The 16119-nt window shown below is 45.1% G+C and overlaps 1 protein-coding gene across 20 annotated transcripts in view; it reads right to left on the bottom strand.

Annotated features, from left to right (window-relative positions):
• The window catches only part of LOC110503378 (unconventional myosin-XVIIIa), a 172253-nt gene that overhangs the window by 72852 nt on the left and 83282 nt on the right, over positions 1–16119 (bottom strand). For 19 of the 20 annotated variants that reach the window (XM_036961666.1, XM_036961665.1, XM_036961664.1 and 16 more), the window contains 11 exons: positions 16015–16078; positions 15722–15866; positions 6914–6925; positions 5556–5729; positions 4960–5050; positions 3880–4072; positions 3504–3590; positions 1245–1546; positions 880–1066; positions 456–663; positions 223–332 (listed from right to left, as the gene is read on the bottom strand). In XM_036961666.1, the coding sequence (XP_036817561.1) occupies positions 223–332; positions 456–663; positions 880–1066; positions 1245–1546; positions 3504–3590; positions 3880–4072; positions 4960–5050; positions 5556–5729; positions 6914–6925; positions 15722–15866; positions 16015–16078 (1573 nt within the window). The remainder of the gene's footprint in view (positions 1–222; positions 333–455; positions 664–879; positions 1067–1244; positions 1547–3503; positions 3591–3879; positions 4073–4959; positions 5051–5555; positions 5730–6913; positions 6926–15721; positions 15867–16014; positions 16079–16119) is intronic. The other variant, XM_036961653.1, reaches the window with a different exon arrangement.

Consider the following 16119-nt stretch of genomic DNA (forward strand, 5'->3'; position numbering starts at 1 on the left):
AATAGCTATAGGTACTGAAGACAGAAAGAGAGGAGGAAGAGATGGAAGGGGAGGACAGAGAGGAGGCACGTAATTAATCAGCACACCAGCCGCATGCTGCCAGCCAACCTAATCATAATTAATTACACACAAGAGAAGATCTAGAAGGGGGAAGGGAAGGAGAGAGAGAAAAGAGGGAGGCTTTTATATTATCATTCGTGCAGGGAACGCCTCGACACTCACCCTCTTCTCGTCTGTGACCATGTAGTTGCGTCCGTGCTTTTTGGTCAGGTGGGGCACCAGCACGTCAAAGCGCCGTCTGAACTCGGAGAACACCATGTGATCAGGGTATCCTTTATGGAAAAGGCAGAACAATGTCAACATTTATCGAATCATTTTTATTTCTCATACAGTTCAGAATTAAGGGGGAAAATGTCCCTCTCCCATGACTTAGCTGGACTTGAGTGGTGTCTTACCTTGTCTGTAGATGCGCAAGGCGTCGATAAGCTTAGATCCACGGAGTTGAGCCCTCAGGAGGCCCACATCCAGCTGCATGAGGCCTGAGTCGCAGCTCTCTCCATGGGTCACGCGCGGCTCCATGCCAACTCCCACTGCGTCTGCCTTGGGCAGCAGGCAGTGGACAAAGTGAACCCTGGACCTGCGCACCGTGTCCAGCAGAGCATCCTGGGGAGAGAGGGCAGGGAGTTAACGCATTAACACACACACACACACACACAAAGGCAAATACTTAATTCTGTACACATTTGTACATACATGTTAATATAGTTTTATTTGAATAACACAATTGTCATACAAAGTTCTTAAGAGCAACTTGGGCCTAAACCCTCTCAAAGAGGAAGCAGAGGTAGGCCTTGGGTAGGGAGAAACCACCCCACTCACCACTTGCAGTTTGATCTGGATACAGAGGCTCTTCTTCTTGACAGCGGCCATGCCAGTGGTGAAGGTCTTCCTCATGCTAGTGGCTCTGCGGAGGGCCAGCTGAGATCCCCCCTCCAGCCCTGCGATGGAGCCAGACAGCACTGTGGGCCCTCCACTACGACTAGAGAACAGACTGCTGATGTTCTTCCTGTGTGTGTGTGTGTGAAAGAGTGAGTGAGTGAGTGAGTGAGTGAGTGAGTGAGTGAGTGAGTGAGTGAGTGAGTGAGTGAGTGAGTGAGAGAGAGCAAGAGAGACAAAGAGGTAAGTATATTTTCTTTGTAAAGTGCTACTATGGAGAACAATCAATCAGTGAATTAAATGTGTACTTCTGTGAGTCCTGCAGCAGAGTGGCAGCGTTCTGGGAGGCGGGGTTCTGCTTGGCGTGGTTCAGCCAACCCTGAGCATCGTACTCCACCCAGTCTGTCCCGTGGCTGTGGCCCAACAGGAAGTGATGCGGCTTGTCACTTTTCAGGAGCAGGGCGTGTCCCTTGTTGTCCCCCTGGTCAGGGCCATAGTAGCTGAAGAGTCTCTCCAGCAGAGTGTCCTCAGAGCCCCCTGGCTGCAAAGCCTCCTCCTCCATCAGCCACAGCAGACCTCGAGCCTCATCTGTCCTCGCCAGGGTGCGCACCTGGGACCATCACAAGAACACACACAGGTTAGAGAGGTGGGGATCTATCACTTGAGTCTAACACAAACACAAGTGAATCAGCTGTGCAGAAAGCTTTGGTCCACAGCTCAGTCCAACACGCAGGTGCAGCTTTCACAAGCCACTCACCCAGACACTCACCCAGCTCCACTCCACCAGTCATCCACAGCTCCTCTCATCCATCCAATCACGACACTCCATACACAGCAACACTCTCCAAAACCAATAAAGCAACCTAGTCTCCTCTTTTTAAACTCATGGTTTAAATGTCCCAACACGGCCTTTATCCCTGGCCCAGTGTTGCCATAACATTACACCTGCTTAGCTGTGACACTTGTAGAAACGTCTCATTATGCACCAGCACAGTGTTCAAACAACCTGATATGATTCAACATCTCTGAACAAAACAAGTCATTTTGTAAAGGCAATCCTAACGTTTCGGTAAATAAGAAGTTATAAGAGAGATGAGTCTTTCCTCATTCTAGAGCTGCTATTAAAATCCACTCCTGGGCAGTGGAGCATTTAGAAACGTTGCTCTCTGACAGTCCACTTTGATAATGAATGGTGTTATTAATGTGAGAGTGTAGACTCTGTGGATGGAGGGAGGTGCAGGCAGGGTATCTTCACCACCACAACCTACTGAAGCTAAAGCCTTTTCAATTATTTGCCAATTGAATTATTTAACTATTTAACATCTCTGGCCAAGATGCCTGGACAGAACAAACAATCATTCAAACAGCATCATCAGGATAACCAGCTTCCATGTTGTAGTTGAACACTATATATAAACTCCCAGTGAGTTTATATATAGTGTTCAACTACAACATGGAAGCTGGTTATCCTGATGATGCTGTTTGAATGATTGTTTGTGCAGATCTGTTTCACTGAGTTGGTTTCTCTAGTAGCAGTCAACTAATTAATTGCCAAGTCAGGTAAATCTCACATCCTTTTCAGAGAGACATGAGAAATAAGAACCTCTCTTATTCAGAACAATCCTATTCCCTTACAGTATTTGACACTGTAGGCTGGAGGTGGATGACCTGTGGATATTACTTGGATTCTAATGCAGCATTTTGTCAGGCTCTCCTCATCTAGGTCTAAAGCTCTGTTGATCTTTTCATGATGTGTTTTTCTCCGAGTGTGAGCTGGTTTCCAATAAGTATGGCGCTGGTTCAATAGCGTTTGTTTGTAGCCGTGTTTGGTCATGCATGCCCTTGTGCACTCCTTCACATACAAACACAAACCGCACACACACGCAAACCGCACACCCACACACACATGCAAACCGCACACCCACACATGCAAACCGCACACCCACACACACATGCAAACCGCACACCCACACACACACATGCAAACCGCACACCCACACACATGCAAACGGCACACCCACACATGCAAACCGCACACTCAAACACACAAACAAACTAAGTTATTTACTTTCGTCTCAACTTTTCAATCAATTCCTGTATGACTCCCATCCTCATTCACTTTTGATCTAATTCTTGTTAATGTCACTTTGGCATTTCTGTTAAGAGCGCGTGCCATGCAGTCGTCTCATAAATAAACTCAATTGGATAGCTTTGCTCTGAGAAGCCAACGCTGACTGAAAAAGGCCCAACTCATCAAGGGGGAAAGGAATCAAACTTGACTGCAATTAATATCTTTGATGTGGGATGAATCCCCCCCCCCCACCCCCCCAAAAAAGCCAAGTGAATTGGATGGAGTTAATAAGCCTGACATGGATCACACAGTCATTTGTCTGAGTCTAAAAGTTGATGATTCTATTTGAATTAGGGGAGCACTATCATTGGCAAAGAAGAGAGAGAGGAAGGACTGTGTTGAACCCCACTTGACGCTCACAACAATGATGAAATCCAAGCTAAAGTCTACTCCTGATACTGTACATGCAAAAGAGGCACAGAGAGATTCTCCTTACCAGCGCTTGGGTTGATGCTTGGTCTATAGCTGCTACCGACATTGAGGTACTGGACCCTATTTCATCTAATGCAAGCTCTATGTTTTCCTAGATGGGAACAGAGGGGTTTGGTTAGGTGTGATTGGAGTCAGTGATTTTCAGAGATCCTCTTATGTAAGAGTCTATAGGCAATGACATTACAACTAAAAATGCTCAGTCTGACGTTCTATGTTATTTTCATACTAAAACAATACAGGTATGTTAATGACGATTATGATTTTATAATTCAGGGAAGTTTAAAAATACCAAATCATTGGTATCCTGTTAGTAAGAATACTTCTACTATGTAATGGTGAAGGTATTTGTCAGTGCTGTACATCTCTGTATATCTCTGCACCTCCTTATATCTTTCCAGCTCCTGTACAAAGGTGCGTTCGTGGAACAGGGTCTGCAGGCGCTCCTGGGCGTAGTTGTGGCACAGCTCCTCGAAGGTGGCACCGCGCTGGCGCTTGGCCATGCGAGGGTTCTGGAAACCCGGTGTGTCCACGATGAGCAGAGAGCACAGAGAGTGCTGACTGGACTTCAGAGCTCTGACATACGATACAAAGGGTCAGAACACACAGAGAGAGAGACAGAGAGAGAACGAGAGAGAAAGAAAGACAGAGAGAGAGAGAGCAAGAGACTGGTGTTAAAGGGTGTTAAAACACTGTATATATATATAATATGACATTTGTAATGTCTTTACTGTTTTGAAACCTCTGTATGTGTAATGTTTACTGTTAATTTTTGTTGTTTTTCACTTTATATATTCACTTTGTATGTTGTCTACCTCACTTGCTTTGGCAATGTTAACACATGTTTCCCATGCCAATAAAGCCCTTGAATTGAATTGAATTGAATTGAATTGAATTGAGAGAGAGAAAACGAGAGAGAAAGAAAGACAGAGAGAGACAGAGAGAGAGAGAGAGAGAGAGCAAGAGAGAACGAGACAGAGAGACAGAGAGAGAGAGAGAGAGAGAGACAGAGACAGAACGAGAGAGAAAGAAAGACAGAGAGAGAGAGAGAGAGCAAGATACAGAGAGAGAGAGAAGGAAGGAGAGAAAGAGAACAAGACAGAAAGAGAACAAGACAGAAAGAGAGAGACAGCAAGAGACACAGAGAGAGAGACAGACAGACAGACAGAGACAGACAGACAGACAGACAGACAGACAGACAGACAGACAGAGAGAGAGAGAGAGAGAGAGAGAGAGAGCAAGAGAGAGAAAGAAAGACAGAGAGAGCAAGAGAGAGCAAGAGAGAGAGAGAGAGAGAGAGAGAGAGAGCAAGAGAGAAAAAAAACAGAGAGAGAGGAAAAGGGAGAGAAAGACGAAGAAAAAGGATGGGAATCAGAGCCATTCAAAGAGAGCAATACTGTAAATAAATGATGGTAAAGTAAGAAATATAAGAAAGAGGACAAAAGAGAGATGAGCTGACACACCTGTTAACGAGGGAGATAACGAGGGTGAAGAGCTCTGAGTACAGGCCTGAAGCCATGGCCTCCAGACATTCTAGGGCTGTGATCTTAGAGACTGATGGAGAGGGAGGTGTAGTGAGAGAGAGAGAGGGGGGAGGGAGGTGTGTAGTGAGAGAGAGAGAGGGGGGAGGGAGGTGTATAGAGAGAGAGAGAGAGAGAGGGAGAGAGAGAGAGAGAGAGAGAGGGAGAGAGAGTGTGTGTGAGAGAGAGAGAGAGAGAGAGAGAGAGAGAGAGAGAGAGACAAATATGTGTTTATTTATTTTCCCTTTTGTACTTTCATTATTTGCACATTGTTACAACACTGTATATAGACATAATATGACATTTGAAATGTCTCTATTCCTTTGGAACTTTTGTGAGTGTAATGTTTACTGTTCATTATTTTTATTTTTTCCCCCCATGCCAATAAAGCCCCTTGAATTGAATTGAGAGAGAGAGAGACAGGGGAGAAAAGGAGTTGTGAGTTAAAAAGCACACGCATAGCCTTTAGTATGTTATTCTACTCTATTTATTTCATTCAACTTCATATTGGAGACTGGTGGTCTCTGAAGGTCCCTTACCTGAGCTGTCTCCTGCCCCGGCCTCGTCGGGCCCCCCGCGGAAGGAGGTGGACCTCTGCAGGGCACCCTTGACCTGGTGCTTGAAGATGGACGAGGAGAGCTCCTCCAGGGTGCAGCCCAGCAGGTAGGCAGCCTTCTGGGCCCACTCATGACGGGCAAACTGCTTACGGCCAGCTGGGGACCAGGGACAGCATACACAAGTCAGAACCCCTAATCACTGGCTATTAGAATTAACTCAATGATCTCGTCCATACTGTAGCTCAATGCTAAACACATTGCTTTGTGGCTAAGTTGGTTGGAGCATAGTGTTTTTCTATCCCAATAAAGCTATATTAATAAACGCTAACAAAAAACTCCATCTTTTGAGCTTTGAGGCCTCCTCTACCTAGACTGGAATAACCACCTTGGCTCAAAGAGCAGGATTGAACTGAACAATCCGAAACTAGACTGCAAAGCACTGTTAGCTGGTTTTACAACAACTCTCCGTCATCCCATGTTACTGGCTCCAAGTGGCTGATCACCCCCACTGTTTTCTGGAAAGCTTTCAAAGCTACAGAGACACAGCGACTCAGGCAATATGGTCGCCTCTAACCTCTCATCAAACAACACTCTGCCACAGAGTCCAAGAAAAGCATTCTAGACCAGAGAGACAGTTAGAACATAGAGGATCAAAACAATGTTCTGACACAAACAACCAGAAAGTAAGTTCCCCTGTGGGTTGGGGAGGGGGGGGGGGGGGGGGGAATCCAACAGGTTCAAATGAACAAGCTTTGCTTTTGGTTCGGGTCTGAATAATAATAACAGTGCTGTGGAATTGGAAGTAGGCGACATGGAGAGACATCAGACAGAGAGCTTTAAGGGACAACAAAGTTCTGATTCATGAGGCAAAGGAAGAGAGAGAGAGAGAGAGAGAGAGAGAGAGAGAGAGAGAGAGAGAGAGGGAGAGCGAGCGAGCAAGCGAGGGAGAGCGAGAGAGACAGAGACAGAGACAGAGACAGAGAGTGAGCGAGAGCGAGCGAGGGAGCGAGGGAGAGCGAGCGAGGGAGAGCGAGCGAGGGAGAGCGAGAGCGAGGGAGAACGAGAGCGAGGGAGAACGAGAGCGAGAGAGAGGGAGAGCGAGAGAGAGGGAGAGCGAGAGAGAGGGAGAGCGAGAAAGAGGGAGAGCGAGGGAGAGCGAGCGAGGGAGAGCGAGCGAGGGAGAGCGAGAGTGAGGGAGAGCGAGAAAAAGAAAGAAAACAATAAAAATGATTGACAGAATGTCTGGATAGAATGATAAAGACATTAAGAAAGACGACATATCAACAAGACTAAGTTCAAATGAAAGAAGAGATTGGTGTTAATGTTGTTTGTTCCATTACCTTCGTCAGCCTCTACATGTAAAGGGCACAGCATGCAAACATGCAAGTAGAGAGAGGGGGTTAGAAACAGTTCATGTATTAACAATTTACATTTATCCCTGGAGAACAGACATGTTATCATACACTGAGTCACAAAACATTAAGGACAGCTGCTCTTTCTATGAAATAGACTGACCAGGTGAAAGCTATGATCCCTTATTGATGTCACTTGTGAAATCCACTTCAATCAGTGTAGATGAAGGGGAGGAGAGAGATAAAAGAAGGATTTTTAAGCCTTGAGACAATTGAGACATGGATTGTGTATGTGTCCCATTCAGAGGGTGAATGGGCAAGACAAAATATTTAAGTGCCTTTGAACGGGGTTTGGTAGTAGGTGCCAGGCACACTGGTTTGTGTCAAGAACTGCAACGCTGCTGGGTGTTTACGCTCAACAGTTTCCTGTGTGTATCAAGAATGGTCTATAACCCAAAGGGCACCTTGTGGAGACCATGCCCCAACGAATTGAGGCTGTTCTAAGGGCAAAAGGGGAGGGTGCAACTCAATATTAGGAAGGTGTCCTTAATGATTTGTGCACTAAGTGCATATTATAGAACTAACACCATCCATGCTCTGAGGTGCAGGCAGGAGAACAGTGTGAGTGAAGATACCATGGGCATGCTCAGAGGAGGAGATACCTTCTCTGGTCCTGGAGAGCTGCAGTTTGTTAAAACCCAGGTCTAACACACATACATCTACTAATCATGATCTTCAAATTAGACCGTGACTAGTTTTCTCAGGTGTTGGAACACAATCCTGCAGTCCTAAATACACTGGCGATGGCCCCTGTGGTCAAGAGACAATTGTGCTAAGGGACCAAGGAACACAGAGAGGATGGTTATAATCACCTCGGTAGAGAGAAACATTTCTTTCAAACCCTTCACCCTTTTAACAGGTATGGAAAAGAGGGCATTATAGCATGAAGTGAAGTGTCAAATAGATGGGTGGAGGCTAATCCTTTAGTTCCCACAGCGTTGATCAGACAACAACATAATGCCATGGAGAGAAGCATGTACACACTGCCCTCTGCTGGTAGGAACAACCCCTGCTGTGGAACCAATCAGCTGATGAGAGCAAGTAGTAGTAGCAGTAGTAGTAGTTGTAGTAGTAACAGTAGTAATAGTTGTAATAGTAACGTAGTAGTAGCAGTAGTAGTGGCAGCAGTAGTAGTGGTAGTAGTAGTTGTAGTAGTAACATAGTAGTACTACTAGTTCTAGTAGTAGCATTAACATAGCAGTAGTGGAAGTAGTAGTAGTAGTCGTAACAGTAGTAGTAGTAACAGTAGTAGTAGTAACAGTAGTAGTAGTAGTTGTAGTACTTGTAGTAGTAACGTAGTAGTACTACTAGTTCTAGTAGTAGCATTAACATAGCAGTAGTAGTTGCAGTAATAGTAGTAGTAGCAGCATTAACCTAGTAGTAGTAGTAGTAACGTAGTAGTAGCAGTAACATTAGTAATATTAGTAACATAGAAGTAGTAGGATTATTAGTAGCATAGTACTAGTAGGAGCAGTATTATCAGTAGTAGGGGACTGGTGTGAGAGAGAGAGAGAGAAAAAAAAAAATATATATATATATATATATATATATATATATATATATATATAAAACAAGTGTGCAGTTAAAATTGACAAACATACATTTCTCTACATTGGGGCCATGGGATGAGACAGGGATGCAGCTTGAGCCCCACCCTCTTCAACATATACAGTGTATATCAACAAATTGGTAGGGCACTAGAACAGTCTGCAGCAGCCGGCCTCATGCTACTAGAATCTAAAGTCAAACGTCTACTGTTTTCTGATGATCTGGTGCTTCTGTCACCAACCAAGGAGGACCTACAACAGCACCTAGATCTTCTGCACAGATTCTGTCAGACCTGGGCCCTGACAGTAAATCTCAGTAAGACAAAAAATACACTGCTCAAAAAAATAAAGGGAACACTTAAATAACACAATGTCAATCACACTTCTGTGAAATCAAACTGTCTACTTAGGAAGCAACACTGATTGACAATACATTTCACATGCTGTTGTGCAAATGGAATAGACAACAGGTGGAAATTATAGGCAATTAGCAAGACACCCCCAATAAAGGAGTGGTTCTGCAGATGGTGTGCACAGACCACTTCTCAGTTCCTATGCTTCCTGGCTGATGTTTTGGTCACTTTTGAATGCTGGCGGTGCTTTCACTCTAGTGGTAGCATAAGACGGAGTCTACAACCCACACAAGTGGCTCAGGTAGTGCAGCTCATCCAGGATGGCACATCAATGCGAGCTGTGGCAAGAAGGTTTGCTGTGTCTGTCAGCGTAGTGTCCAGAGCATGGAGGCGCTACCAGGAGACAGGCCAGTACATCAGGAGACGTGGAGGAGGCCGTAGGAGGCCAACAACCCAGCAGCAGAACCGCTACCTCCGCCTTTGTGCAAGGAGGAGCAGGAGGAGCACTGCCAGAGCCCTGCAAAATGACCTCCAGCAGGCCACAAATGTGCATGTGTCTGCTCAAACGGTCAGAAACAGACTCCATGAGGGTGGTATGAGGGCCCGACGTCCACAGGTGGGGGTTGTGCTCACAGCCCAACACCGTGCAGGACGTTTGGCATTTGCCAGAGAACACCAAGATTGGCAAATTCGCCACTGGCGCCCTGTGCTCTTCACAGCTGAAAGCAGGTTCACACTGAGCACATGTGACAGACGTGACAGTCTGGAGACGCCGTGGAGAACGTTCTGCTGCCTGCAACATCCTCCAGCATGACCGGTTTGGCGGTGGGTCAGCCATGGTGTGGGGTGGCATTTCCTCCATGTGCTCGCCAGAGGTAGCCTGACTGCCATTAGGTACCGAGGTGAGATCCTCAGACCCCTTGTGAGACCATATGCTGGTGCGGTTGGCCCTGGGTTCCTCCTAATGCAAGACAATGCTAGACCTCATGTGGCTGGAGTGTGTCAGCAGTTCCTATAAGAGGAAGGCATTGATGCTATGGACTGGCCCGCCCGTTCCCCAGACCTGAATCCAATTGAGCACATCTGGGACATCATGTCTCGCTCCATCCACCAACGCCACGTTGCACCACAGACTGTCCAGGAGTTGGCGGATGCTTTAGTCCAGGTCTGGGAGGAGGAGACCATCCACCACCTCATCAGGAGCATGCCCAGGCGTTGTAGGGAAGTCATACAGGCACGTAATTTTGAGTGACACCAAATCCAGACCTCCATGGGTTGATAAATTTGATTTCCATTGATCATTTTTGTGTGATTTTGTTGTCAGCACATTCAACTATGTAAAGAAAAAAGTATTTAATAAGAATATTTCATTCATTCAGATCTAGGATGTGTTATTTTAGTGTTCCCTTTATTTTTTTGAACAGTGTAATTGTGTTCCAAAAAAGGTCCAGTTGCCAGGACCACAAATACAAACTATATCTGAGTTGCCCTAGAGCACACAAAAACGATACATACCTCAGCCTAAACATCAGCACCACAGGTAACTTCCACAAAGCTGCGAAAGAGCTGAGAGACAATGCAAGAAGGGCATTCAATGCCATCAAAAGGAAGATAAAATTTGACATGCCAATTAGGATCTGGCAAAAAATACTTGAATCAGTTATAGAACCCATTGCCCTTTATAATTCACCAACCAAGAATTCACAAAATGGGACAAATGCCAAATTGAGACATCCTCTTCTGTACAACTTAAAACAACCAAATAATGCATGCAGAGCAGAATTAGGCCGATACCAGCTAATTATCAAAATCCAGAAAAGAGCCGTTAAATTCTACAACCACCTAAAAGTAACCGAGTCCAAAGCCATCACCTACAGAGAGATGAACCTGGAGAAGAGTCCCCTAAGCAAGCTGGTCCTGGGGCTCTGTTCACAAACCCAGACAGACCCCACAGAACCCCAGGACAGCAACAGCAACACAATTATACCCAACCAAATCATGAGATAACAAAGATAATTACTTAACACATTGAAAATAATTTACCTAAAAAACAGAGCAAACTAGAATGCTATTTGGGCCTAAACAGAGAGTACACAGTAGCAGAATACCTGACCACTGTGACTGACCCAAAATCAAGGAAATGTCTCTCTATTCCTCTGAAAAGTTTGTGGGTGTAATGTTAACTGTTGTTAATTATCTATTTCACTTTCTTTGGCAATGTAAACATACTGTATGCTTCCCATGGCAATAAAGCCCTTTAAATTGAATTGAGAGTGAGAGAATAAAAGAGTAAGAGAGTTTGAGTGAACAGACAGTAGGGACATGACAAAATGTGCACTGGGGCCTCCCAAACGGTAGGGACACGACAAAATGTGCACCGGGGCCTCCCAGACGGTAGGGACACGACAAAATGTGCACCGGGGCCTCCCAGACGGTAGGGACATGACAAAATGTGCACCGGGGCCTCCCAGACTGTAGGGACACGACAAAATGTGCACCGGGACCTCCCAGACTGTAGGGACATGACAAAATGTGCACCGGGATGTGCACCGGGGCCTCCCAGACGGTAGGGACATGACAAAATGTGCACCGGGGCCTCCCAGACTGTAGGGACACGACAAAATGTGCACCGGGGCCTCCCAGACTGTAGGGACACGGCAAAATGTGCACCGGGGCCTCCCAGACTGTAGGGACATGACAAAATGTGCACCGGGGCCTCCCAGACTGTAGGGACATGACAAAATGTGCAACAGGGCCTCCCAGACTGTAGGGACATGACAAAATGTGCACTGGGGCCTCCCAGACGGTAGGGACACAACAAAATGTGCACCGGGGCCTCCCAGACTGTAGGGACACGACAAAATGTGCACCGGGGCCTCCCAGACTGTAGGGACATGACAAAATGTGCACCGGGGACTCCCAGACTGTAGGGACACGACAAAATGTGCAACAGGGCCTCCCAGACTGTAGGGACACGACAAAATGTGCACCGGGGCCTCCCAGACTGTATGGACATGACAAAATGTGCACCGGGGCCTCCCAGACTGTAGGGACATGACAAAATGTGCACCGGGGCCTCCCAGACTGTAGGGACATGACAAAATGTGCACCGTTGCCTCCCAGACTGTAGGGACATGACAAAATGTGCACCGGGGCCTCCCAGACTGTAGGGACACAACAAAATGTGCACCGGGGCCTCCCAGACGGTAGGGACATGACCAAATGTGCACCGGGTGTGAGTGAGTGTTGTTGACATGAGACTGGTCTAGTCCCAGCCCACCCCCCACAGCTTCATAATTCCACCCAACTCAAAACCCTGCTGCAGCCCTGTGTATATGAAAGACAAGCAGCACACACGCACGCACACAGAGAACACAGTCCATGGAGACGAGTCAGTCTGGAGCCTAATGATTCTAAAAAGTTCATTACCACATTCATCTAGGTCTGTGACTGCGGGGGAGGCAATATCAGAGAGCATGAATAAACATTCTCTAGACTAGCAGCACAGAGACACAGCTATTATATCTGTCTTTATTAACATAAGAGAAATGTCTGCACACATTCAACACTCCAACAGTTTTATAAATTAAACAACTACAAATAACTTTTCCCAGACTCCTTTGTGCGCAGCGAGAGAACAAAGTTAGCGCTCCTCTCTCGGAGGCCTAATGAATGGCTCGGCATGTGGCCTGTTCATATCTTCCAACTCATTATTTAATTAAACCACTCATGGATGAGAAGCAAATGTAATTTACGATGCCATCGCGCTTCATTTGAGTATGTATTCCTTATCTCTGGGAAATAACACACACACAATAATTTAGATTTTGATCACGGCACTTGTGTGTGTTTTTTCAATGCAATGCATGAATGGCCTTACAGTAAAGGACTCATAGCCTATACACATACACACATGCATACAGTACATACATACAGTACATACATGCATATAGTATATACAGTACATACATACATGCATACAGTACATGCATGCATACTAGAGGTTGACCAATTTATCGGAATGGCCAAATAATTAGGGCCGATTTCAAGTTTTCATAATTGGAAATCGGTATTTTTGGACACCAATTTGGATTATATATATATATATTTTTTTTAACACACCTTTATTTCATCTTTATTTAACTCGGCAAGTCAGTTAAGAACACATTCTTATTTTCAATGACAGCCTAGGAACGGTGGGTTAACTGCCTAGTTCAGGGGCAGAACGACAGATTTTCACCTTGTCAGCTCGGGGGATTCAATCTTGCAACCTTACCGTTAACTAGTCCAACGCTCTAACCACCTGCCTATCATTGCACTCCACGAGGAGACTGCCTGTTATGCAAATGCAGTAAGCCAAGGTAAGTTGCTAGCTAGCATTAACCTTATCTTATAAAAAACAATCAATCAACCAATCATAATCACTAGTTAACTACACATGGTTGATGATATTACTAGTTTATCTAGCGTGTCCTGCGTTGCATATAATCGATGCGGTGCGTATTATAATCGATGCGGTGCGTATTCGCGAAAAAGGACTGTCCTTGCTCCAATGACTACCTAACCATAAACATCAATGCTTTTCTTAAAATCAATTCACAGAAGTATATATTTTTAACCTGCCTATTTAGCAGGCAATATTAACCAGGTGAAATTGTGTCACTTCTCTTATGTTCATTGCACGCAGAGTCAGGGTTAATGCAACAGGGACGCCTAATTTGCCAGAATTTTACGTAATTATGACATAACATTGAAGGTTGTGCAATGTAACAGGAATATTTAGACTTAGGGATGCCACCCGTTAGATGAAATACGGAACGGTTCCATATTTCACTGAAAGAATAAACGTTTTGTTTTCGAGATGATAGTTTCCGGATTCGACCATATTAATGACCAAAGGCTCGTATTTCTGTCTTTATTATATTATAATTAAGTCTATGATTTGATAGAGCAGTCTGACTGAGCAGTGGTAGGCACCAGCAGGCTCGTAAGCATTCATTCAAACAGCACTTTCGTGTGTTTGCTAGCATCTCTTCATTGCACTGTTTATGACTTCAAGCCCATCAACTCCCGAGATTAGGCTGGCTAGCTAGTTAGCGGGGTGCACGCTAATAGCGTCACTTGCTCTGAGACTTGGAGTAATTATTCCCATTGCTCTGCATGGGTAACGCTGCTTCGAGGGTGGCTGTTGTCGATGTGTTCCTGGTTCGAGCCCAGGGAGGAGCGAGGAGAGGGACGGAAGCTATACTGTTACACTGGCAATACTAAAGTGCCTATAAGAACATCCAATAGTCAAAGGTATATGAAATACAAATGGTATAGAGAGAAATAGTCCTATAATTCCTATAATAACTACAACCTAAAACTTCTTACCTGGGAATATTGAAGACTCATGTTAAAAGGAACCACCAGCTTTCATATATTCTCATGTTCAGAGTAAGGAACTGAAACGTTAGTTCTTACATGGCACATATTGCACTTTTACTTTCTTCTCCAACACTTTGTTTTTGCATTATTTAAACCAAATTGAACATGTTTCATTATTTATTTGAGGCTAAATTGATTTTATTGATGTATTATATTAAGTTAAAATAAGTGTTCATTCAGTATTGTTGTAATTGTCATTATTACAAATACATTTTTTTTTTTTTTAAATCGGCTGATTAATCGGCACTGACTTTTTTTTGGTCCTCCAATAATCGGTATCGGTATTGAAAAATCAAAATCGGTCGACCTCTAATGCATACAGTACATGCATACAGTACATACATACAGTACATGCATAAGGTACATGCATGCATACAGTACATACATGCATACAGTACAGGCAGCACAAACAGCACATACATACAGTACATACATACAGTACATACATAAGGTACATGCATGCATACAGTACATACATGCATACAGTACAGGCAGCACAGACAGTACATACAGACAGTACATACATACAGTACATGCATACATGCATACAGTACAGGCAGCACAGACAGTACATATATACAGTACATGCATACAGTACATGCATACATGCATACAGTACAGGCAGCACAGACAGTACATACATACAGTACAGTACATACAGCACATACATACATGCATAGTTATGTTGTTTTTTTATGTATCACTGAAAACTTTCTAAGAGATCCCTGTTGGGAGCAGCAAACACTGAGTGGAGACAACAAAGCTGCCCCTCCCTCCTGCCCCTGCCCCTGCCTCCTGCCCCTGCATCCTACCCCTCCCTCTGCCTCCTGCCCCTCCCTCTGCCTCCTGCCCCACCCTCCTACCCCTGCATCCTACCCTCCTCCTGCCCCTGCCTCCTTCTCCGCCACCTCCTCCTCCAAACTCTTAAATGGATACTTTGGGATTTTGGCAATGAGGCCTTTTACCTACTTCCCCAACGTCAGATGAATGTGTGGATACCATGTTAATGTCTCTGTGTTCAGTATGAAGGAAGTTAGAGGTAGTTTTGCTAACTAGCATTAGTGCAATGACTGGAAGTCTATGGCTAGTTAACAACTTCCTTCAAACCACACGCTGAGACATAAACATGGTATCCATGAGTTTATCTGACTTTATCTGGGGAAGTTGATAAAGTGCCTCATTGCCAAAATATCATTTTAACAGCCCCTCTACCCCATGTCTACCTCTCTGGCGGGCGTGTTGGAATTGCGCTTTATCTTCTCCTATAACTAACATTCACTTACTGCATCCTAACCTGGCTGGATTAATTCTCAGTCATTCTCAGTCGTTCTCAGTCATTTAGTTCAATGAGTAGGGTAGTGGGCCAGCAGAGATCCTATAGTGAGTAGGACAGGGCTAGGGGTCCTTACCTTTGGTGGCCCCTGCGGCCCCCAGGTGGTAGATGGTCCCCAGGATGAGCCACAGAGCCCTCTGCTCCTCCACTGAGATGCCCAGCACCTTCATGGCTGCCTGCAGCTTGGTGAACTGCTGAGACGACTTCTGTTTGTCCTCCAGCTACAGAGAGGGGGGAGGGAGGGAGGTGGATGAAGGACACAGTTAAGACAGTTTTCCAGTTGTCCTACACACACACACACACAAACACACACTTCAGAAAATGACATATAATACACATTATAATAAGAGCATAATAACAGCATTTTACTTTAGACTGAGGCACAATTCCGAAGGCGCTGTTCTCTGCAAAGTGGTTAAAGTGCAGCTCCGTTCTGAGAGGAAACAGAGGAAAGGAACAGGTTCAAAGGACAGT

This window comes from Oncorhynchus mykiss, chromosome 24 (genome assembly GCF_013265735.2).
Source record: "Oncorhynchus mykiss isolate Arlee chromosome 24, USDA_OmykA_1.1, whole genome shotgun sequence".
In the NCBI taxonomy this organism is placed as follows: domain Eukaryota; kingdom Metazoa; phylum Chordata; class Actinopteri; order Salmoniformes; family Salmonidae; genus Oncorhynchus; species Oncorhynchus mykiss.